The sequence below is a fragment of the Lissotriton vulgaris genome, chromosome 1_1 (assembly GCF_964263255.1).
Source record: "Lissotriton vulgaris chromosome 1_1, aLisVul1.2, whole genome shotgun sequence".
NCBI classification, from domain to species: domain Eukaryota; kingdom Metazoa; phylum Chordata; class Amphibia; order Caudata; family Salamandridae; genus Lissotriton; species Lissotriton vulgaris.
Window position 1 is genome coordinate 1,635,065,563 of NC_141685.1, and position 25,711 is coordinate 1,635,091,273.

At 47.0% G+C, this 25,711-nt stretch overlaps 1 protein-coding gene across 1 annotated transcript in view; it reads right to left on the bottom strand.

The window, feature by feature from the left end:
- KCP (kielin cysteine rich BMP regulator) overlaps positions 1-25,711 on the bottom strand; it is a 694,272-nt gene that overhangs the window by 465,032 nt on the left and 203,529 nt on the right. Inside the window, exons 4-5 of the mRNA XM_086918865.1 lie at positions 13,985-14,250; positions 12,473-12,656 (exon numbers count right to left, since the gene is read on the bottom strand). Coding sequence (XP_086774991.1) covers positions 12,473-12,656; positions 13,985-14,250 — 450 coding nt within the window. The remainder of the gene's footprint in view (positions 1-12,472; positions 12,657-13,984; positions 14,251-25,711) is intronic.

A 25,711-nucleotide genomic window follows, 5' to 3' on the forward strand; every position in this document is an offset into this window, starting at 1 on the left:
TAGCATGTCCTCCAGCGTGATTCTTGGTCTGCGCAATATGAGTCCTCTTAAAGTCTTATTGCGGCACCCTTGAATCAATTACCTCCTGATTTTTTTTGTCTGGTCAGCTCTCGGAGACGTGCTTAGAACATGTCCATTGACTCTCCCTCTCTCTGACGGGCTTGTCCGCGCTTGAAGACCTCGAAATCCGGGTTTAGTTGCGGATCAAAATGTCCATTTAGAGCTGTCCCTGCTGCATCGTAGTCATCTGCCGCCCCTGTGTTGGGTAGATGCTTGAAGAGTTTGAAGATCTCGTCCCCTGCATAGTTGCGTTGTCCGTCTCCCTGGTCGCGACAAAATAGTTGTTGAGGCGTTCGATACATACCCTCCAACGGGGGAGGCTGATGCAGGGTCTTCCAGCTCACTGAAGGGAGGTAGGACTCCTGACGCTGCGTGTTGGAAAGGTATGCGGGCTGCGGCTTGGTCGCCATCCACCATTGCTTCCAGCGGTGGGTGCTCCTGACTGTGTTCAGGCTGATGGTGCGCCGCGTGTTCTGGCGGGCCTAGGATAAGCTGGCGTAGGGTGTCACGTGTGGTGCTCCGTGTTACTGCCGGCCTCTGTCTCTGGGCTCTTTGTAAGGCTGGTTTCTCCTTACTTGAGTGTCTTTTCTGTTGCTCTGTTTTAGCAATACTTGATTGATTCCCCTTCTATTTTTTTTTTGCTTTTTGTTTGCAAAGGTTGCTGATGGCAGGCGTGGCTGTGGAAACCTTCTCCCAGCCGTGTCAGCAGCGCCGAGGGAGGCCTCAGGCAGAGTGTCTTCCTGGCAGGGCCCAGAGCGCGTGGTCAGCTAAATTAGCCCAGTCTGCGCTCACCGCAGTGGGGCATCCGGTGGGGCCGCTGGTTCCCTTCATGCTCCCCGCACCAAAATGCGGCTGTCGCCGAGGTGGGTGCGGGGCGCGCACACGCTGCGGAAGCCCGGCAGCCTTTCCTCGCGCTGTAGTCAGCCGCGATGGAGCACACAGAAGACAGCAGCTTCGCCGAGCTGCGCGTGGTGAAAGCGAAGGTTGGGCTCCCTCAGCTCATCGCCAGTGTTGTGCTGGGTACCAGGGGGCTGATTAGAACGCTGGGGTGGCAAGCAGCTTGCGCGGGGGCGGGAGCGCGCAAGCTATACAACGAGACCACACTCTGATGCCGGTCGGAAGTGACGACCCCAAGAGGCCGCCCTTCTTTTATTTTGACCCCGCAGGCCACGCTTGGCCTGCGGATGTGGTTGGCTACTAGACCACCAACTGCTACATCCAGCTCTGGCGTGAGCAAAAATAGTGGATGTAGAACTGAGGGAAGAGTCAGGGTTCAATTTACATCACATGTGAAAAGAAGTGCATGATTCTAGACTAGCCATCATCGCGGGTCCTGTCATGTTAGCTAGGGATGAAGAAAGTTCCTGGATTTGTTCCTTCAGTGTTGGATGGAGACAGACTTTCTGAGCCTTAAAAGCCTCTAAAATGTTTGCCTTCCCTCATTTGAAAATATTTGTGATTCCTTAGTAAGCGTGCCTCTGCAGTAAGTGTGATTGATGTTCTGGCTTACTTGCTTAGCCATGGTCAACTGTGAGGCCACTTGCACTTCTCGGTTTTTGCCATGGCTGCAGTGGAATGGGGGTGACATGCTGCAGTACCAGCATGAGGTCCATAGCGCTGGCCAATGAATCTTAGGGTGGTACTTTCATAGGTTATGGGGCAATTGTGGTGCTGCAGAACATTACTATGTCTGTATTTTCATAGGCTGAAGGGCAGTTGTGGGACCATTGCCAGCAGGAGGTTCATAATGCTGGTCATTGCGTTTTCAGGTAATAATTTCATAGGCTGTGCTTCAATTGTGGGACCATACACGGTTGCCATCATGAGGCTCGTTATTATAGGTGTTGCACATTCGGGTAGTATTTTTATTGGTTGAGCAGCAATGGGGGTGTCATAAAACGTTAAAAATAAGGAGGCCGAGGTGCAGAATTTTGTTCTTAGAGTCTGCTTGTCATATTTTTAGTAGCTGGGGGACAAACGAGGGTCTTTAAATATTGCAGCTGGGAAGGCTGCGACGAAGTTCTAAACTGAGCTGATAGTATTTCTATTTTAGAAGAGTTAGGGCTCAGACAGTTTGCCTCCATCCAACACTGGAGGTATGAAATGTGATCTTATGAGCATGAGTCAATGATGAGCTCCTTAAGATTTTCAAGAATGTCATGTTATCCGAGTTCGTCTAGATGTCTGCCTTGAGGAGGGCTAGGAGACATAAAGAAGTGTAATTTAAAATGTGACGAGTATTGTTAAGATCGTTGAGGCTAAAGGGACTATATAAATAGTCTGATAAACAAAAGTTTGTGTAGTTGACTTCCTCAGTGAAGAGTTCAGCAAATCTTTTAGTGGTTAAAGACGAAAATCCTATTCGGGTTATTTTTTTAGCTTTTCTTGGCTTCTTTGATTCTGTAGAGCCCAAGTTGACCTTCAAATGTTATTTCAAGAATCCATTTCCGGTACTGATTTCATAGTCTTTCCATGAACAACTTTTGTGTCCTTGGACTTGGAGAGAGCCTCTGAAGTATGCCTTTATAGAATCCCATCTACCATAAAATATGTAGTTCTGCCTGCTTGACAGTCTAAGGGATTCGAGCTCCCTGAGGCAGCCCTTCTGTCAGAGCAGCAGCTTTTACACATCCAGAAGAATCTATCTGAAGTGCTTAACAAGGACCTTTGGGTGAGTAAACAAGTGTATCTGTATAGACCGCACTACAGATGGAGTCACCTACAGGTTCTTGTAGAAAAGTAAGGTCTGGAATAGAAGACATTAAATGCCTTGATATGAGGTCATTGGAGACTAAGGTCGCCAGCAGCTGGGTGAGTTTCTTGCAAGATCCGTCAGTGAAGATGAACCTGTCCATGTGGGGTAGACGGAACAGCCGTACCACACGCAGTGCCAATCATTGGCCTCTGCTGAGTGCCAACTGAGGAGCCATTTGCTGTGCTGTTTTTTGTTTGCAGCTGATCATGTTATTGGAAAGTAAACCAAGGACACGTTTACATTACTGGGAAGTGCCCAAGCAGCCAAATTGTATAGAAGTTGAATCACTGACATCCAGGTAAGACCAAACTAGCGACCAAGAGATCAAAGGTCCTCCATCCCTGCCCCGCACACAGAGATCTCCTGAGATATCCAAAGTGTTCCAATATGGATCTGCAAATTAATAATGTGCATCTTTTGTGACGGCTAGCAAGAAGCGAAGCTGGCAGGCCAACCTGCCAGACTGTCTTCCATGGCCACAGCTGTAAATATCTGAATGGTGCGGAAGCAAGCTGCATAGCTCAGTGTGCTGATAATATCACAGCTGCAATGCAACTTGAATGTCATAAGGGAAGTGTGAAATTCGCAAGATTTTGTTTTGCAGAATTATGGCAAAATTGAGTTGCCGTTCTTCTGGTCATTAAAACAGGGCCTGGGGTGTGTGCTTGCCGTTCATACCCCCAAAATGGTACGCATTAGTGTATCTTTTAACTTTTATTAGACTTTATTCTGGCAATTGGCATGAAAGCAGATATAACAATAAGTTAAAACAATAAAATCATTAGATCGTTAAAATCCATGAAATCATAGCATATAAAATAGTTTGATAAAAAGGGATATAAGTATAAGAACTAGCAGCATATAGGGGAGACATAGCAACAATTTGAAGTATGAGACAAAGTTCATTTCAGAGCTCCTAGAGATTATTTGCTCTGTAACATATGCTGGAAGTCTATATTCAACAGTAGCCTACAATTTCTAAAATCACGGTAAACTGCAAAATACAACATAAGAACACACAGGTTCTGGGAACCAGGCATTAAGCAGCAACAGGGTAACCCCTTTCTGTTTGTGTCTCCACATATATGTTAGAAAATGAGAAACAACAAATAGAATTGGTTGCGTGGTGTCCGCCTTAAGAATCCTAGGTGCAATTTTATAGTCCCTAAAGCTCAGGTTGCGCACAGCGGCAAAATCCACTTCCTCCTATGTGCATGATATTGCGGACAAAAATACAGGACATGGTCTACAGTTTCCTTAGCAGCAAGGCAAAAAGGAACGCTCAGGTCAAGTTCAGCATCATCGTAGGGACGTTGCCACTTCACAGTAAATGATTGAAGTGGCAAGGTCCAGACGTGTAACTTGATATAAAGAGATCAGGCAGCTGGGGGTTCAATTGTATTCATGTACTCTTCCAGACAATAGGTGTCTTTAAATTCCTATCCCCCCAGTCCTGTGAGATCTACCATCTGCAAGTCTCCAATACAGCTACTTAAGCACAGACTTGGAAATGCCACACAACGTTTCCGACTGGGCCCACATATTTGCACTACAATCTCTTCAAGACTGCACCAAACATACCTGAACCATGGGATCCTTCTAGCCCCAGGGAGTTTTAAGAGTTTTTCCAGGCCCAGCCGAAAGAGCAAAAGTCTACGAAGGACCACATTCTCTTCCAATACAACAGGGGTCTGAGTTTTATTATGAGGGAAAGAGGTCAAATGCCGAGGTCTAATCGGAGTGTCACTAGTGGAGCACTAGCAGAAAGATTGGTGAAGAGTCAGAGAAAATGATTTTCTGTCAGTTCCTTATCATTGCAATTGTTGGGCTCCCGAAATTCCCCACCATATAGAGTCCCCACCAGAGCTTGCAGGTTGTAAATTTGCAATGCGGGTGTTATTTGGCGAAAGCTACCTCTTCGAGGCTCACAGGATACCACCAGTATAGTGTTCTAATTTGAGATTACACTTTTAGATCTGGGGTGATCAGCCAAAATGCTAATTGAGGGTGAGCCCTAGATATTCAAAGGTATGGACCCTCTCCAAGTGGAGAGCCATTAAGGACTGGATGCGATCTAGCCATCCGGCAAGGATTCAATACTATATATTTTGTTTTGTTAAGATTGATCTCTGCCGTCTCTGCTTGCAGAAGACACCAAACTGGCCCAAAAAAATGTTGGATAACCATTGGGGATCTCGAGACCAGTAAGGTGTCATCTGTAAACAGGAGCACCGGTACCTTCCTATTTGCCTGACGCAGGGCATCATGCTTGCACTGCTCTAGAGACGTTACCAGGACATTAATGTATAGCAGAAACAAGGTGAGGGCTAAGACACATCCCTGTCTCACCACCCGGGACACTGGAATAGGGTCTGTCAACTCCCCAGCAGGGCCACACCGAACCTGCGCATATTTGTCCAGGTGAAGCCTCCTAAACACATCAGTCAAATATTTCGGAACTCCAATGTTAATTAGAACTGCCCACAAGCACTCCTTAGGAAGTAGGTCATAAGTCAACCGAAGGTGGACAAAGTGACCTAGAGGCACCCACCCTCTAGTGTGACATAATTCCGGTAGATTAGTTGCAATTGGAGCCCCTGGTCAAGGGTGCTTGTCCCAGCCCTGAATCCAGCTTGGAGAAGAGTCAGCAGTCCTACGTCCTCAATCGAGGCCTGTAGCCTGCTCAACAGAATGCGACTAAAGAGCTTCTGTGAGTTGTCGATAGGACTGACAGGGCGGTAATTCGATAAGAAAGACCTAAATCCCTTCCTTCTTACAGATCGGGACAATTTCAGTGTCTACCCAAGTCCGCGGCATGGGGATCCCTATTCCCTATTATGATATTATTGAAAAGAATCTCAAAATAAGGCCATAAAATCGCCTTTTCAGCGTTAAACAAGTCCGCAGACACCTTATCAAGTGACGCTAAAGCATGTAGCATAGCTCAGTGTGCTGATAATATCTCACCTGCAATGCAACTTGAATGTCATAAGGAGGATACGAAATTCGGGTGATTTGTTTTCGCAGAATTTCGTCAAAATTGCGTGACATTTCTTCTCGTCACTAAAACAGGGCCTGGGGAGTGCTTGGCGTTCACCCCCCAAAGTGGTGCGCATTCATTTATCAATAATACGCATTAATTCTCTCTAAGCAGGGTGATGACAAATACGAAGGGTCTGAATGCTCTACGTGCTCTGGAAGGGTCCGAATGCTCTTCGCGCTGTCAAAGACAGAGGCCTCTGTTATGAGCAGGAAACTCCTGCCCCACCCCTCTTCACATTTAAATAATATTTTTTTCCTTTCCGTTGGAATAACACGCCCTTGTACATTCCAGGGCAAGAATTTTAATAGGGTCAAAGTCCTTTCTTTCCCTCGGTGCAATATTTAATCTCCGCAATATCAAATACCAGAATGCTTGTGCAGAGAACCGTGACCCCTGACCCTCGAAAGAATGAAGAGTTTAGGATTTCTCTACAAGTACCCCCCCTCCACAGCTTCCCTTGCCCAAGCAACGCAGCTCTTATAAAAGAAATATTATGTTGCTCCCCCGCGGAGTCCTCAGGCAATTCCCACACTATTTGTAGAGATTTGAGATCGAGCCATACAGTGCTGCCCGTCCCCGTTTGGGCACTTCAAAGCACTGTGAGATTATAGCAGCGTTTATACATAGGCACAACCGGGGACGCAATAATAAATCTGGCGGGGGGGGGGTCACAATCCAATATTCTTCACACCACAGCCCCTAGTTTTGTGGGGGCAGTTGTAGGGGATGCAGAAGGGTTCCATTTTATGACCTCCCAGCAGCGCCTGAAGTACAATTCTACCTGTAGTCTTGAGCTCCGTGTGCACACCAGCGTCCGGCCTGGTTCACCCTCTCCTGATCAAACTGCCTCTGCACGAATACCAAGGCGTAACAGGGGGACCCGACCTCTCGAGGGAAGGGGGTGCCTTCTGCCCACCATGCCAACGAATATCTGTGTGACGTGGGAGTCCGAGAGGCCCAGCAGGGAGGGGCGTCACTTTGCGCTGCACCACTGCTAAAAGCCAGCGGAAGCCACAGGAACGAGACACGGTGCACGACGAGTTAGAGTGGAACAGGGGCAAGCATAGCACAGCATCGCTCACTGACAGTCCAGGAGAGGCACCTGAATGATAGCGATCAGACCCCGTCACAGGATCACCCCTCCCCCACCCAACCTCAATGACAGAGGCTGACCGGAGACCCTCCTCAGTGCGCGTCACCGGGAGCCCGCAGTGCCTGCTATCTGTGGGCACCGCACACCTGTGCGCATCTCCAGACAAAGCAACCGGTATCAACGCATTCATGAGGGTCAATCAAAGAAGACGCCGAAGCCCACCTGGCATGCCCCCCAGGGAGCGAGACCCAAAGGGGTGGGGGTGGGGGGGGGACGGGTGCGATTCTGAACACAATACTCCTCGTTGTCTGCCACGAAGATAGACTACCAGGCTCTGGCGTGTGCAGACACTGCTAGGCTCTTGCGCAATGAACTGTTCGTAGTTTGGAGAAGATCCTAATTCCAGACCTGTACAGTCGCCGCACTATGCTTGAGCAATGTGAATGGTTTGTACAGGTGTGAGGGGCTTTGTCCCGCCCCTGAGGTGTACAAACACTGCCAAAGACCTTTGTGCGGTGGATGGTTTGTATACAGGAGAAGCTCCGAATGTCAGACCCGCGCAGCCACTGCACTTGGCTTTGGCACTGTGAATGGTTTGTAGACGAGTGAAGCTTCCTGCCCCTGCAGTGTGCAGTCACTGCACTTGGCTTTGGCACTGTGAATGGTTGGTAGACGAGTGAAGCTTCCTGCCCCTGCGGTGTGTACAGTCACTGCACTTGGCTTTGGCACTGTGAATGGTTTGTAGACGAGTGAAACTTCCTGCCCCTGCGGTGTGCAGTCACTGCACTAGGCTTTGGCACTGAGAATGGTTTGTAGACGAGTGAAGCTTCCTGTCTCTGAGGTGTGCAGTCGCTGCACTAGGCTTTGGCACTGTGAATGATTTGTAGACCTTTGGCACTGTGAATGGTTTGTAGACGAGTGAAGCTTCCTGCCCCTGCTGTGTGCAGTCACTGCACCAGGCTTTGGCACTGCAAATGGTTTGTAGACGAGTGAAGCTTCCTGCCCCTGCGGTGTGCAGCCACTGCACTTGGCTTTGGCACTGTGAATGGTTTGTAGACGAGCCATGCTAGTCATGTTGGACCTGTCGGCGGCCTTCGACACCGTCCCTCATGAGGCGCTTCTCGCTAGGCTTCATGACATCGGCCTAAGGGGGACGGTGTTCAGATGGTTTTCATCTTTTCTGGAGGGCCGCCGCCAGACGGTCTGGGTTTCCCAGAGCTCCGCCGAGATGCCGCCATTGGGAGTTGGGGTTCCACAGGGATCTGTGTTGAGCCCGACATTGTTCAACATCTTTATGTCCCCCTTGGCGGCAGCGGTGGAGGCTTACGGAGCCCAGATCGTGTCCTATGCCGACGACACGCAACTCCTTTTCACATGTGCTAAAGACCAGCCATTTGATGGGGAGAGAATTCGGGACTGTCTGGATATGGTCTTTGGCTGGTTCCAGCGGAACAGTCTAAAGGCCAACTCCAGTAAGTCGGAGGTGTTATTCTTCGGCTGTGTCACCGATCCCGAGTGGCGGCAGTGGTGGCCGGCCGCCATGTGTCCTCCGGCACAATCGTCCTTGGTGGCCAAAAATCTTGGCGTTAAGCTTGACAACAAGCTTTCTCTCAGATCACATGTTCTTGGCCTGGCTGGCACCTGTTTCGGCGTTCTGAAAATGCTCCGCAAGTTTCTTCCACTTCTTTCTGCGGAGCATAGACGGATTACGGTGCAGGCGCTTATCGGATCCAGGCTAGACTATGCCAATGCTCTTTTCCTGGGTCTTCCAGAGTACTTGGTCCAGCGTCTGCAGGTGACACAGAACTCGGCAGCGCGCGCAATCTTTGGTCTGCATAGACGCGCACGGGCATCTGGTCTTCTGCGGACGCTGCATTGGCTCCCGATCCGTAAGCGGATTATGTTCAAATCTTTGACGCTGGTGCATAAAGCTCTGTTTGGCTCAGGCGCAGGATATCTACAGAAGAGATTGGCTTTCTATCGCCCTGCCCGCTCATTGCGTTCGGAATCCCTTTTCACGGCTGTGGTTCCACGCGTGAGGAAGACCCGGATTGGGGGGCGCTCCTTCAGCCTCAAGGCCTCCCAGCTGTGGAACTCGCTTCCACTGGAACTTCGCAGCACTCCCAATCTGCTTCAATTCAGAAGGAATTTGAAGACTTGGCTTTTTAATCTTTCTGTTTAGGTGGATTTTCTTCTTTGTTTTCCCTTGGGCTTTTGTTTTTCTTGTTATGTTGTTATACACTGTAGCTTTATGTGGAAAGCGCCGGGACACTCTTTTAGAGTAGCCGAGCGCTATATAAACACATTTTAACATAACATAACATAACTGCGAATGGTTTGTAGACGAGTGAAGCTTCCTGCTTCAGAGGTGTGCAGTCACTGCACTAGGCTTTGGCACTGCGAATGGTTTGTAGACCTTAGGCACTGTGAATAGTTTGTAGACGTGTGAAGCTTCCTGCCTCAGAGGTGTGCAGCCACTGCACTAGGCTTTGGCACTGCAAATGGTTTGTAGACGAGTGAAGCTTCCTGCCCCTGCGGTGTGCAGCCACTGCACTTGGCTTTGGCACTGCGAATGGTTTGTAGACGAGTGAAGCTTCCCGCCTCTGCGGTGTGCAGCCACTGCACTTGGCTTTGGCACTGCGAATGGTTTGTAGACGAGTGAAGCTTCCTGCTTCAGAGGTGTGCAGTCACTGCACTAGGCTTTGGCACTGCGAATGGTTTGTAGACCTTAGGCACTGTGAATGGTTTGTAGACGTGTGAAGCTTCCTGCCTCAGAGGTGTGCAGCCACTGCACTAGGCTTTGGCACTGCAAATGGTTTGTAGACGAGTGAAGCTTCCTGCCCCTGCGGTGTGCAGCCACTGCACTTGGCTTTGGCACTGCGAATGGTTTGTAGACGAGTGAAGCTTCCCGCCTCTGCGGTGTGCAGCCACTGCACTTGGCTTTGGCACTGCGAATGGTTGGTAGACGAGTGAAGCTTCCTGCCCCTGCGGTGTGCAGCCACTGCACTTGGCTTTGGCACTGCGAATGGTTTGTAGACGAGTGAAGCTTCCTGCCTCTGCGGTGTGCAGTCACTGCACTAGGCTTTGGCACTGCGAATGGTTTGTAGACGAGTGAAGCTTCCTGCCTCTGCGGTGTGCAGTCACTGCACTAGGCTTTGGCACTGTGAATGGTTTGTAGACGAGTGAAGGTTCCTGCCCCTGCGGTGTGCAGTCACTGCACTTGGCTTTGCCACTGTGAATGGTTGGTAGACGAGTGAAGCTTCCTGCCCCTGCGGTGTGCAGTCACTGCACTTGGCTTTGGCACTGCGAATGGTTTGTAGACAAGTGAAGCTTCCTGCCCCTGCCGTGTGCAGTTACTGCACTTGGCTTTGGCACTGTGAATGGTTTGTAGACCTTAGGCACTGTGAATGGTTTGTAGACGTGTGAAGCTTCCTGCCTCAGAGGTGTGCAGTCACTGCACTTGGCTTTGGCACTGTGAATGGTTAGTAGACGAGTGAAGCTTCCTGCCTCAGAGGTGTGCAGTCACTGCACTAGGCTTTGACACTGCGAATGGTTTGTAGACAAGTGAAGCTTCCTGCCTCTGCGGTGCGCAGCCACTGCACTTGGCTTTGGCACTGCGAATGGTTTGTAGATGAATGAAGCTTCCTGTCTCTGCGGTGTGCAGTCACTGCACTTGGCTTTGGCACTGCGAATGGTTTGTAGACGAGTGAAGCTTCCTGCCTCTGCGGTGTGCAGTCACTGCACTAGGCTTTGGCACTGCGAATGGTTTGTAGACGAGTGAAGCTTCCTGCCTCTGCGGTGTGCAGTCACTGCACTTGGCTTTGGCACTGTGAATGGTTTGTAGACGAGTGAAGCTTCCTGCCCCTGCAGTGTGCAGTCACTGCACTAGGCTTTGGCACTGTGAATGGTTTGTAGACGAGTGAAGCTTCCTGCTTCAGAGGTGTGCAGTTACTGCACTTGGCTTTGGCACTGTGAATGGTTTGTAGACGAGTGAAGCTTCCTGCCTCTGCGGTGTGCAGTCACTGCACTTGGCTTTGGCACTGCGAATGGTTTGTAGATGAGTGAAGCTTCCTGCCTCTGCAGTGTGCAGTCACTGCACTAGGCTTTGGCACTGTGAATGGTTTGTAGACCAGTGAAGCTTCCTGCTTCAGAGGTGTGCAGTCACTGCACTTGGCTTTGGCACTGTGAATGGGTTGTGGACAAGTGAAGCTTCCTGCCTCTGCGGTGTGTACAGTCACTGCACTTGGCTTTGGCACTGTGAATGGTTTGTAGACGAGTGAAGCTTCCTGCCTCAGAGGTGTGCAATCACTGCACTAGGCTTTGGCACTGTGAATGGTTTGTAGACGAGTGAAGCTCCCTGTCTCTGCGGTGGGCAGACCAAACAAATATGGTGTCTTTTGCAGAGCCCTCCGATTCCACAGGCTGCCAATCACTGAACCGCCCCACTTCCCAGCGCGAGTGCAGGATGGAGAGCGTCGGCACCAGCTGCAGGGCAGGAGAGAGCAGCAGCTGGCGGCTGTGCACGCGTTACTCCCTTATGCTGCACATCTGTAGCACTCTATGATGTCATGGCTTCACTGCAGACCATAAAAACCGATGAAGCCACGTGTGTGCGCACTGCGCAGAGTGAACACAGCACTGTGCGGATGGAATCACGCAGGTTCCCCGCCAACTGTTTCTACAGCGTGTCTTGGGAACGGGGACGGTGGCGAGGGGGTTGGGAGAGAAGGAACTAGAGAGGGTGCGAAAGGAGGGGTTGTGTGAGAGTTTCTATACCGTATTTCTATTTTTGGAAGCAGGCCATGTCGTTGCTGCTGACTTCACCTAAAGTACACCCTGAAGAAAAGTTACGTTTCATCTTTGAAAAGCCAGATTGAAGGGTCATTTCTTCATATTACAGTTAAATGTGTTACGCATGCACTTGAGTTACCCATGCACAGGCGGGAGTCTCTGTCCATCTACCAGTACCTTTACGTTGATAGGGTGGAGGCACTGTAAGCATTACCGACGTTACTCGCTGCGGGAAGATGCCTGACACACACACACACACACACAGGTGGAAGGGTGTCCCTCAGGTGTGGGCAGATGATCCATTAAGCAGTGCTGCAGGCTCCATGGTGTTCTCCAAGCACAGACACAAGTTTCATGAAGCACACTATGTAGACCTCCTTCTGTACTCCGGTATGCATCATTCATATTACAAACAGGTGCCCCCCCCATGCACCCAGGTGTACGACAGGGCATAGTTAATTCAGGAATACGGCAACACCCCTTATAGTAATGCTGGTGTACATAAAGATTTTTACTGAAAAAAATGTGGATTCTGGTGTTAGTATTTGACAACTCAACCCAATTTCTGAATGATAAAAATGCTGAATGAAACAGCCACTTGTGCGACAGCTGGAGAGAGAGTTGACAGGCTTAGGAGGATATTAAAATATTTTTCAACAGGTGAGTCTAACTCCGGGCGGCTATAAGCCCCTCGCAATGCCCACATAGTAACTGGGATGCCTTTACTTACCCTGACAGTGGAACTGGTCTCTACGGATCGAGCATTTCACTTCACCGTTAATGCAAGTGCAGAGGTGGCAGCCATCTTTGTCCCACGTGTCACCGTCTTCATGCTCCCTCCCTTCCCAGGAGCATTTGGGGCGCCGACACTCACACGTTTCTAGGTACGTGACACGAGCCAGCAGGTCAGCGTTCTAGAGGAGAGCAGACATGGCAAGGTGAGAGCAATACCTAGTAAGAAGTCTCTGTAGGAGAGAGACACCAATGTTCTCCAAGCATTGATAACGGGTATGGGTAAAAATGCATGTAGAGTCAGGGTTAAAGTTAGTGATAAGGTAACAGTTATGGGGTATGGTTCAAGTAGTTCTAATATAGACATATCCAAATGTATGCTGTGCTCCTAAGCTTCCTTTGTAAGTGTAATAAGGTTCCTTTGCCAGGCACGTTGAACGGGCTCTGGGATCAGGTTTATTATGGTGCTTGTACACAGGGTGCTCATCCGTGATAGACACAATGTACCTTTGGGTTCTAGCCCAGTCCAGCACAACAAGGTGGTGTCTCGAGTTTAAGGCAGCAAACGTTGCTACAAGCCTCTCTGCGCCCCAGAGCCTCAGTTGGACAAGGATAACACTTGGGAATAGAGTGGGATATCCAAGCACTGAAACATGCCCAGTAGCACTTTGGATTTTTAGTGCTCGAAGGCTGTGGGTTATACTGAAGATATATCTCGGGTCACCTCAATGAGCGGTGGTTAGAGAAAGTGAGACTTCCTGGGAAAGCTTCAAAGCCCAATCTGGGAACAACTGACCAGGGACTACGCAGGTCAGGATTGAGGTGCACTGGCGGAGCCATGAGTGGAAGTCTTAGGGCTGCAGGTCATGATTGGGATATACTGGCAGAGGCAGTCATTGGGAAAAGAACAGCAGTGTATGCCTTGAGTCGGGCTGGAGAGGGTTTGGCTGGGTTGTCTGTGCGTCTCTGTACCCGGCACTGCTACAGTAATGAGATGTACTGGCGGAGCTATTTTGGGTCTCTACACTCAATAGCATGTGTGGATCAGACTGACTAAGATGTATGAGCTCTATGACCATGTATGCGTTTTACACCATTAAAGCAGTATGGCTCATCCATGTGCTGCGGCTCTGTAATCTAAAGAGATGAAGAAATTTCCAACTAATGCAGCTTGGACAGATACGATTAACTAGCGAAGGTCTGGAGGCATGTATCCTAAATCTCCTGGACCCCAGTTGGGAGGTTTGAGGATGTGGGGAGGAGAAATCAACCTCTAGCTGCACTTGCATAAAGTGGGCTCTCTGCTGACACAACAGCAATGACTACATGCTGCATGGTATGGCTGCACAGGTTAAGGTCATTATTAAAACTCATTATTACCCAACTCAATGAAGAATGAGATGATACATCACTCCAGCTGTGATTCAAACCTACAGAGCATACTTAGATCTCTGCTGCTCAGCCAACAATGGCACCTTACAGAGCACTGCAGAAGCTCCTTGGGACTCACCTGGCCTTTGACCATATCCAGCATGGCAGTCATGCCCTCCAGCGCCTCCTCCAGGCTGCGAAGCCGCTCCTCTTGGCTGGTGCCCCTGGGCAGCACCCTCCTGGTGCCTGGTGAGGCTGCAGGCTCACTCTGCTGCTGTTGGTAGTTGCGGATGTCAGAGAGAACCACGGGGTCCGGTGGCTGAGGGGCATCCTGTTTGTTGGGCATGTGGTCCAAGTGGTCCATGTATCTTTCCTCCGGCATCGTGTAGGGGAGCGGGAGCGAGTCTAGAAGACAAGGAGAATATAACCAGAGGAAACAAGCTCCTTCTTCATGAAATCACAGAGGGGCTTTCAAGAGACCGGAGGCTGAAATTAAGCTCAGGTTTAGTTTTTGCATTCTTTGACCAATAACCATGTAACATTATTGTTTATACACACAGTGCAACAGAGAGTAAATGTTAGTACTTTAAGTTTTTCTTTTTACCCAGAGATTGAAATCCAGAAATTACTGATAAGTTGGCACCATAGAAATGCTGTGCAACAGGGTTGGGCCAGTCAAGTTTATTTATTTGCTTGATATTACTCCATTTTAGATCATGATCACATATAAAAGCATTTGGAAAAATTTACAATATATATAGTCCACTTCCCATAAAATACCCTACTTATAGAAAAACGTCCTTTTTCAGCATTTCTTCAAGAGCATTAAAAAACGTTCCCAGTTTGTAACATAGATCAATATTTTCACAGCGCATAACATTTGATGTAAGCTGTTGGACCCTTCTTTACTGTAACTTTATGGAGATTGGAAGGAACTCTGTGTTGTTCTTTCATAACTTCGGAAACAGCATTACAGGGGTGAACAACAGGCCAACAGATCAGCATAGCAGGCATTTCACAGCAAAATTCACCTTTTCTTCCACACTCAGAAGAATGTTCCTCTGAATATTCTGCTGCATTGTTAGCCCTTTTCTTATGTTACGTTTTTAAACATGTATATATTCATTTTAGTTTACAAAACCACTGAAAATGTATAACGCATTTAGTTCGTTCCCTCAATTTCAAATAAATGGCATGCAAACAATATACATTCATGAACATGTTTCCAATTTTATATGCCACTGAAATATAACACAACATTGTTCCAAGTCACGTTTTTGTTAATAACAAACTACTAGATGCTGGTAGTAAGTCAAATTTGATGAAGAAATCTGCCACCGAATTTCAAATTGCTACATCGTTTGAATTTAGCTGTCTGTTTGCACCTTACAGTAAAAGCATCTAAATAGATATTATTCTTGAAAGGTCACACTATTTAATTTCTTAGGTGATTGCTTCTCCGATATTTTTCCACAATTGATTAGACCTTCAATCATGTTTTGAACTGGTGTTTTAAACAACATGTGCATGAAGTAGATATGTTCCATCTGACAACAAAACACAGTGTAACCATTATCAGTCTTCACATTGCCGAGGGCAGTGGACACATTCATGACATGGGTACACTTTGGGTGCCCCCCTTATATTAGAACTGAGCTATAATGTTTCAAATCCAGGTACACGGAAGAAACTCATGTGGATTTGGAGGAATTCCTTGCTCTTGGTGAAAAAGCACACAGAAACATAAAGAGCAGGGTGGCATGTTTCACAAAGTCACAAAAAGGACCTTAGTCCCAGCCTACATTTTTAAGTGTTGGTGGCCTAAACATTTGGCTCCTCTAACTTAAGTGACTGCTTGTTTTATTTTGAGAGTTTCATTACACTCATAATAATATATTTCATAATTGAGGTTACCTTCAGTGAGCATTAAAGTCGAGGAGGGTAAACTGACTACTTCATAGGAACTGTGATGTCAATCAAAAAACATTCGTACAGTGAATTGTTCAGAGAGGTGTGTTGCCATTAGAGATAGTTTTACCATGTCCAGGAAAGCACAAGCCATGTCTAGATATCAGTGAGAAGTATGCAATATGCTATTTGATAAAAACAAACATGGAGGCTTGTACATCTGGGACAAGGTGATTGATGCCAGGGTAGTACTCGTCCTTTTGTTGTATTAACATCCATCTCTGGATTTCTCTAGATTGAACATGTGTCAAATATGACTTTTGGAACATTGATCATAAACTTCACGGCAACCAGTTTAGGAGCCTAGAAGCAAGTAAATCCCTCGTTTCTCTTAAAGTTGGTGCATCTGAGCGTCCAGGAATAGTGCAGACAGAGTCAGCGTGACTGACTCCACTCCAGCTCTTCTGGATTTTCAGTAGCAGCATCTTCTTGAATTGTAATAGGGAGGTATGCTAAGTGCCATGTCGCTTCAGAGAGGATCTCACTTACTAAGCTTTACTTCCGAACATTTCGGTCCAGAAAGAAAGTGAAGGAATGAATATAGGCGCGGACAATGATAACAAATAAAAAATAAAGGCCATGGCAAACACAAGGTGGAGATTGTCATGGTTAAGTTACAACTTCATTCCTCTGCCTGCTCCTAAATTGGAGAACATGCACATCCTATTTTCAGGTTGATTGAATCTAAGTGGTTGGTTTCCCAGCAACAGCCCTGGACGGAGGCTCCGAGGCGGAACCCATCAAAATTCACATAAGATTCATTCTGTTCAGAGCATTTCTAACCGTGGGTCCGATTTTAAACAGACCATGACTAAATTAGGAGTTATGATGTCTCAGGCAGAAAGGTGAGCGTTTGGCTCACGTGGAATCTGAGGCACAGGGGATGAGCTCATTTGCTCAGGATTACACAGTCATGAAGTAGGCAAGCGCAGGCCTTTGGATAACTAAGAGTTCAAACACTAGAACAGAAAGGAGAGGAAACTCTGGATCATTTATCAGAGAGAGGAGAATGTGCAATTGCAGTCTTAAAGAGACCGCTAAGGTGGGTTCTGTAAGGTATAAATCTGTGTGCCTCCTATCTGAAATTTTGAGCACTCCTTGCAAAGTAGACTGTACAACCAACAAAGATGCACACCTAATCTAAAAGTGGTGAGCTTGTGGAACAGGTAATGTGGCGGTGAGGGGGGTCTATGAAGGGCAGCTCGCTGTTTCCTCGTACAGAAAACACCCACGTCGGGCTGTCCCTCTTCTAAAATGTCCCCCGCAGACCCCTAGTACTCATTCACTCGCTTATGTAGTCCTACAACCTATATACAGTCAGATAACATGACAGAATGAGGTGCCGAGATCCCTTCCGATTGACCCTTCTCCCCTCTTGTAGCCGAAGACGACAATAACAGCAAGCTAAAAGGACTAGGTCAGGAAATAACCCCAATAGGGCCTAGAGACCAGTCTGAGAGGATCCTTAGCTCTCACAGCACTCCTGCCATCCCCACAGGCCCTCCTAGAGATATGTTAAACTTGGAGGTAGACCCAGACTCAGGTCTTGACATTTACAGGACTCACAGGCAGGCTAACTGTTTATCCTCTATCCAGCTAGCTCTTTTTCACAAACTGGGCGTTGGTGGGATTCAGAGGTAGAAATGATGTAGATGGGGCAAACACCTGGATAGCCAGAACCCCAGGCCCTAGTCAAGAACCCCAGCACCCACCAGAACAGGCACGAGTGGGTACAGAAGGGTGATTTTAGACACAGAGTGTACCCAATGAATGATCAATTCCAGACTCCTGCTCCTCTCTTGAGCGACTGGACCTCACCAGATGAAGAACACTCCACCATTCGGCCAGGACCGCAACCTCTTCCCAGGAGCGTAGCTTTAATTGGTGCATCAGGAGCAGTGGTACAGAGGCACAGAGGCCTGAGGGGGTCATTGAACCCCTATTATTGCTGTATTTTATAATTCAAACAGCATTGCAGGGGCCCATTTCTTTCCATGGAATAGGGCCCATTACACACTGGTGACTGCCTCTTCCTCACCAGCCAAGCAGGCGCGTACTCCGCAGTGCTAGAAGGGTGATGTTGTAAGACTTTATGCAACACCAGACATAAATAAATACATTTTACTTGACTACAAGGTAACCAAGAACACACAAAGCCATGCTGCCGTTCCCAATTTATGACATGCATTCAGTATTTAAAGAGAGGGGTGAAGGACGGGCTAAGCCATTTTGGAACTGTAAAAGCTCCCCATCAGGACACTTTTGAAAGCGTGGATCCAACTTTCGGGGAACTTATATAGAAAAGGTAGTAATGAGATAAAAGAGCTACAAGAACAACCCCCCCCCCCCCCCCCCCCGCTTTTTAAATGATTTGAAGGCTTGTGCCATGGTGCAGCTGGGCCAATAGAAGTTGCATGGGGAAGAGGATGGACATAGAGAATTTGATTAGAAGCATCACTTCTTATTCCTCATATTAGCACTTCCCACAGAACCGGATCTGCTACTGAATGACAGAGATGAGTTGATTAACCACCAAGGCTGGAAGCAACGAAAATCAATCAGTGACAGGAGTGCATTTGTTTACAGTGCAAACAATAACACTATGAAATAGGCTCCAGAAAACACAGCCCCTGCAGCCTCAGGAAATGGCGCTAAGGTCTGTAGATGAGTTCCTAATGTGGCCATCAATGGAGAGTAGAGCGTGTTTGTTTGAAATATTAACAAGGGGATATAATCTGAGCATAATAGTGGGGCACTTGTAGACTTATGAGTTCCCTTCCTTTGAACAGGACATCCTACGGTTCCAGGTGATGTGCTTTTTGCCTTCCTTTGATCAGCACCGTAGCAATGGCATACATTGGCAAATTGAAAGAAAGGTAAATTCAATACACCTTTCACCTGTAGAAACTATTTCAATTAAAAGTGCATTTTCTGACCGTCATGCATGATTATTACAATAATAGCGAATGGAAAAATGTGACTACCTTGTGCACAAGATTCACCTTAAATGCAAAGTTCATAGAGCTGTAGATGATTTCGACAAGATGGTGGAGCCTGCCACTACTAGAAGCGTCTATTCATGAGCGTGACACCTTTTTCAACCTCTTCTTATGAACCTACATTTCCCATACAATGTGCGTTGAATTTTACCTTAAGAGATTTCACGAATATACAGACCATTGCGGGTCAGTCAGTTACAGTAGGGTGCTAAATCGTGCGGTAACACCGTGACAATGTGATAATCTGGATGGTTGGTATTACCTCCAGGGTTAGCGTTTAAGGGCGAAAAGATGTAGTAAAACATGCACACAGCTGATGCACCGTGTTATCTGAGCTTGGTCGCTACCACCCGACTTTTCCCAGGGGGGATCAAGCATACTACTTTCATAACGTCATGTGGTGACATTGCATTCCTCAATATCAGCAGGAATGGTAAACACGTGCGGGTATCTTATTGCCGCTCAGTCGCACCGGTTTCAGGGCGCCATAAATGTGTATGAGTCCTCCGCGGGTACCACTCTGAAGATGAGAAGTGTCAGTCACACTCACACCTCATACAGTGAACACCCTGAGGACTCAGAAATGTCTAATATTTCCCTAGTCACTTTTTTCGGTTGAGTTAAAAAAAAAAGTCCCTCTTAGCGCTTGGGAGTGGAATAGGACATGAATAGCCGCTCAGTGCTCAGATCATGAGAGATTGTGAAAAAACTCTCCTTTCTACTGCGTCCTACTGCAAAGGAATGCATTCAGACTGAACTTAATCCTTGAGCTGGGGATGCCCCCAAGAGTGGTTTTGGATTTCAGAGAGAGGGAATCCATAGGTTTAAGCTGCGCTCCTTTCATTTCTGGCCCGGCGCCCAGCTGTATTTTGGGAAACACAAGGCTCTGAAAACAGCAGCAACAGAACGTCCTGGAGCAAAACCTCACACAGGTGCCCGGCAGCTGCCCACGCTGCAGGGGTTTCACCGGCGGCCCCACAGAGAAGGGGGGCGTGTTTCCATGAAAAGAGGATACAAGGGATTTGTCACTGGAAAGCGACTGGGCTATTTGCAGATAACAATGAAAATAAGAGGATTACACTTGTGTTTAGGTTTTTCCGACTAAAAAAAAAGAAGAAAAGCATGGCGCCTGTGTGTTGATCCCGCATTCTGACGGAGTCTGAGCGTCGAGCCCACTGCCCAGAAAGGATTTGAGAAATGATCGTACTGTCCTGAAATGGAGTATGAGCAGTGATCACGCTGCCCAAAATGTGTTCTGAGAGGCGAACCTACTTTAGAGAGATGGTATCAGGTGCTCCTGCTTACAAGACAGGTGAACCATCCTTTACTACTGTTGGTAAATGGAATCAGATGTCCTTCTTTCAAAACGAGAAACAGACGGTCCTACTGTCAAGAGATGGGATTGTATGTTCCTACTGTCGAGAGATGGGATCGTATGTTCCTACTGTCAAGAGATAGGATCACATGTTCCTACTGTCATGAGATGGGATTGTATGTTCCTGCTGTCGAGAGATGGGATTGTAGGTTTCTACTGTCAAGAGATCGGATCATATGTTTCTGCTGTCAAGAGATGGGCTTCGTATCTTCCTACTGTCGAGAAATGGGATTGTATGTTCCTACTGTCGAGAGATGGAATCCTTTAATCCTACTATGGAGAGAGATGGGATTGTATGTTCCTGCTGTCGAGAGATGGGATTGTATCAAATCAAATCGAAAATTGCTTTATTCGATTGTTAGAAAGCAATCATAAAAGCATACAAGTTAAAAGTAGTCACATTTCATTTCATATTACAAAATCATCAGGTTTTTAAAAGACACGTATAAAAACATATACAACAATTCATTACTAAATGGTTTCCACTTAAATCATCATCACTATACATAGGGTGCACTAAATGATCATAGTTTTTCTCCAATATACCAGTTTTTTCAGAAAGATTGTGATTATTATAACGCCACTTTCAATGTCCAAATATTGTAAGCATAGCAGGGCTGGACGACATTGGCGCAGTCCCATCTGTCTCAAAAAAGGCACCAAAATCCTACGCCTAACAGTAGCATAAAATGTACAAAATAAGATAACATGTATGGTGGTTTGGGGAGACACATCATCACAAGGACAAGGCTGGAGATCTCGCGACCAGTCATTAATGGTTGGAAAACTAACCAATCTATGAAAGATCCCCAGCCTAAAGCGAGTTAGTAGAAATCTGTCATAATTGCCAGGCACAAAAACCAAATAGGGTTGAATATTAAAAGTAGTTAATAACAGTTGGTGTTGCAGGACAGTTGGTTTTAAAACCTCTGTTGACGTTCTTAAAGTATCCAACAGAGTCAGGCCCTCTTTCCTCAGGTCTTTTCTGGATACAGCCTGGTTTACCGAGATCTTTGCAAAACTTAAACACATAACATCTGCAGTGATGGTGATCTCACACCCATATCTGCAGTGATAGTGATCTCACACCTATATCTGAAGTAATGGTGATCTCACACCTATATCTGCAGTGATGGTGATCTCACACCAATATCTACAGTGATATAGATCTCACACCTATATCTGCAGTGATAGTGATCTCACACCAATATCTGCAGTGATGGTGAACTCACAACTATATCTGAAGTAATGGTGATCTCACACCTATAGCTGCAGTGATAGTGATCTCACACCTGTATCTACAGTGATGGTGATCTCACACCTATATCTGCAGTGATCGTGATCTCACACCTTTTCACTGTTAGCAGATATTGGTGTGAGATCACTATCACTGCAGATATAGGTGTGAGATCACTATCACTGCAGATATAGGTGTGAGATCACCATTACTTCAGATATAGGTGTGAGATCACTATCACTGCAGATATGGGTGTGAGATCACCATCCCTACAAATATAGGTGTGAGATCACTATCACTGCATATATATAGATGTGAGATCACTATTACTGCAGATATAGGTGTGAGATGACTATCACTGCAGATAAAGGTGTGAGATGACTATCACTGTAGATATAGATGTGAGATCACCATCACTGCAGTTATAGGTGTGAGCTCACTATTGATGCAGATATAGGTGTGAGGTCACCGTCACTGTAGATATAGGTGTGAAATCACTATCACTGTAGATATAGATGTGAGATCAATATCACTGCTGATATAGGTGTGAGATCACTATTACTGCAGATATAGGTGTGAGATGACTATCAGTGCAGAGATAGATGTGAGATCACCATCACTGCAGATATATGTGTGAGATCACCATCACTTCAGATATAGGCGTGAGATCACTGTGATTGCAGATATAGATGTGAAATCACTATCACCGCAGATATATAGGTGTGAGATCACCATTACTTCAGATATAGGTTTAAGATTACCATCACTGCAGATATAGGTGTGAGATCACGATCACTGCAGATTTATGTGTGAAATCACCATCACTGCAGATGTAGGTGTGAGATCACTATCACTGCGGGTATATAGAATACCTATATAATTGGTTTAAGCTATTGGCATTGTAAATGATAATGCCTTTTATTTATGTTTTAAAAACAAAAACAAAATTAAAAGGCATTGTCATTTACAATGTCAATAGCTTAAACTGGTGTAAATGCGAGACCTATTGCATTGCAAATGCTTCTTGCATTTTGTTGAGTTTTTGTCATATTTTACATGGTGTTTGTTGCACAGTTTAAGTGCCAAACATTTTTAGGGTTCAGCTCATACACTGGCTCTTACAGCCCAGCTAGACCCTTGAATCGGCTCTGGCTCGGCTTTCCCTGTTAATTGGTTGCCTCGCCGCCCTTTAAGTGTACATTTCTCTGAAGTAAGACACCTGAGCTTTTCCAGAACCCAGATCGTTTCCTATGGCTTTGGGATCAAACTGCATTATGGCAGACTGTGGATTTTCCATTTCGAACTGTATTAAATGCCTTCCTCCTCTCCAGGAGGCGCCGCATAAATAATCAAATAAAATGTGCTCTTTCTGCCAACGTGGACGTGAGGATGGGGCCCGATGGTATTCTTTTCAAGCTCCGGGTCGGGGTTGCGATGGCAGGCCACGTTTGCTGAAGCTTCACCGCTGCTAAGGACAAACAAGAAAACCTGTGTCTTCAGGGGACTTTAATACCCGGATAAACACGTCACAAAAGCGTCTCATTAATGGGTAATGAGGCAGAACAAGCAGGCAGGGGCACCCAGTGCCGACTTTGAAGCTGAAATCAGAAACTGCCTTCCTTTCAAGAGACAGTTGGGCGATGGCCATCCATGAACAAGATTAATCACCAGCAGGAATTTATCCAGCCCCTCTGGAAGCGCAAACAAAGCCCGTGGCACAAAATACCAAAACATGCCCACGGTCACAGCCATCGGGGACAAAGAGCAATACACACAGTAGAACTCTATGAAAAGTACCAGCAGAAAGCAAAGGGAAATTGCAACTCTGTGCAAGAATGAAGGTCTTAAAACATATTTCTTCAGCAAAGCTTCACTATGGCCTTTAAACTTTTTCAGGTCTAGCCACTCCTCGAGAAATAATTAGCAGCCCTAAACATATTTAGTAATTTAAACAGATCAGTTTTCCCTTTTAAAAATGCAATCAAATACATGATTGCCAACGTGCTAGTGGCAATCTGTACTCTTAAAAAGTATCAAAGTACCCCTACCGTAAATCTTTATCCTAAATGGGGCAACCGTTTGATTATATTGGCTTTGCTTCTTGGCAACGCCCTGCAACGTCGGGCGTTTTCCAAATGTCTTGCAACAACCGACAAAAACATAAATAAATAAAAAGGTGTGATGACGTGACCGCATCTGGTAGTATTTTCACTGGCGCATGCATGCATAATGACGTATGAACGTGTGCATCAGCACTTATGGAAGGAAGTACCAGCACACGGAAGTGTTTGTACCATCATGGGATATAGACAGCGGGTTGTGAGGTGTGGTGACAGGACACTCGTTCCAATATGACGCATGGTGGGCATTTTGGAATATGAGTGTATCAGCACTATAGACAAAAGCATTCTGAAATGGGCACCCACTTTAGAAGCATGGTCTAAAGAGAACATGCAAAATGAAAGGACTGACTCGCCGGTCCTTGCAGTGAAACGCACTCAAATTCAGGTGAATGTGCACAAGTGATCAGGTGATTCACCATCAATCAAGGACACCAGTGTCAATTACTGAAGTGACGCCATGGTATCTGCTGTCATGATTCGAAAGAGAATAGAACTGACCCTCAAGCATAACAATGGCTGACCCAATACCTTACTTTGTATGCACACAGCTAAAGGTGTCAGGCCAGATCTAAATAGTACATATTATACACACACAACTGATTGCTACACGTCTCACCATTCCTTCAATGCGGAACCCAACAATAGACACGAATCATCTCATCATTCCTTGACTGCAGAACCAATAGATACCTTTCACCATTCCTTATCTGCAGGTCCAAAAAAGAGCAAATAATACCTCACGATCACTTGTTGCAGAACCCTCAAAGGGACAATAAATATCTGGCAATCCCTTCACAGTGTTAAAAAAAGATGGACAAGGAACGGCTAGTCGTCACTTCACTGCAGAACCAAAAGATGGAAAAGGAACATCTGAACCACCTCTATTCAACAAGATAAAAAGCAGAAACCAGTGCACCCCAAAAATAACAGAAGGACAAACCACGCTGTGGTATGTTGTAAACGGAGTTATGTGATATATTGTACTTGGTTCTGGAATTGTTATGGGTTGAGTGCTCCAGATGAGAATGTAATAATTTGAACTGCGGGAGTTGGAGCTGGGGGTTGGAGTAGCTCCAACATCTGATGGATGGAGTCTCATGTACTAGACTTGATATCTTACATAAAAGGAGAAACTTTTTGAGTTCTGTGGAAATTCACGCGAATGGCGTCTCCTCTCTGGGTTCTCCTCTGAAGGGGGACAGGAGATTGCACGTTTACGGACAGGAGATGTGCACTCCGTACGCGTGCACGTCTCCTGTCACCGCGTGAACACAGCACGCGCATGGCGTGCTTTTGCCTTACCACTCTTCTTTCAGCTCAGCTGGTACAGTCGCCCTCAACCTCTGTTACATTTTAAATGAGAGCAGACCCATCCAAGTTAGGTTCAAAGCCATGGAATGCAGAGAGGAATGGGGGAGGCGTAGGAGATGCGTACCGCTTACAGTATTTGTTAATGGACTGACGGTTCACTTCGTGATTACTCCCCAAAACCACCCAAATATCCCCCAGTAACCATGGGGTCTATTACGATGGCGAGGAGGAGGGAACGTCCGTATGGGCTGCGGCGTTCCCTCCTGTGCGATTAGGATGTGACCGCCACCCTGGCGGTCACATCCTCTATTTTTAACATTGCGGCGGGTGCGGCTTCAAGCTGCACCCGCAGCAATGTTAAAAATGCAGGTGTTGCATTTGTATGCAGAAAGAGGCAGGCACCGCGCGGTGCCTGCCGCTTTCCGCATACAAATGCAGGGGGGATACCATAGGTACCCCCCATGTGCACCCCCCACCCCCCCTTCACCTAGGGGGCCCGCAACGGGCCCCCGCAGTGAAGTTACACATGCTTTTCCACGGCGGAAAAGCCGCCGCGGAAAAGCATGTTTCACATCCCATCCTAATCTGGCTGACGGTGTCTGAGAGACACCGTCACCATATTAGAGCTTTTCCGCTGTGGTTGTAAGCCAACCGCGGCGGAAAAGCTGCGGACGGAAACCAGGACCCACCAGCCATCCTAATGGTGCGGTGGGTCTTTGGTGGGTCCGCAGAGGATTCCGCCGGCCCGGAGGATGCGGAAAATCCTCCATCGTAATAGGCCCCCTAGGGCGGGTGGTCCCTTTAGCCTATGCGATAGAGGACAGACAAAGTCTGCCCGCCATCGTAAGCGGCC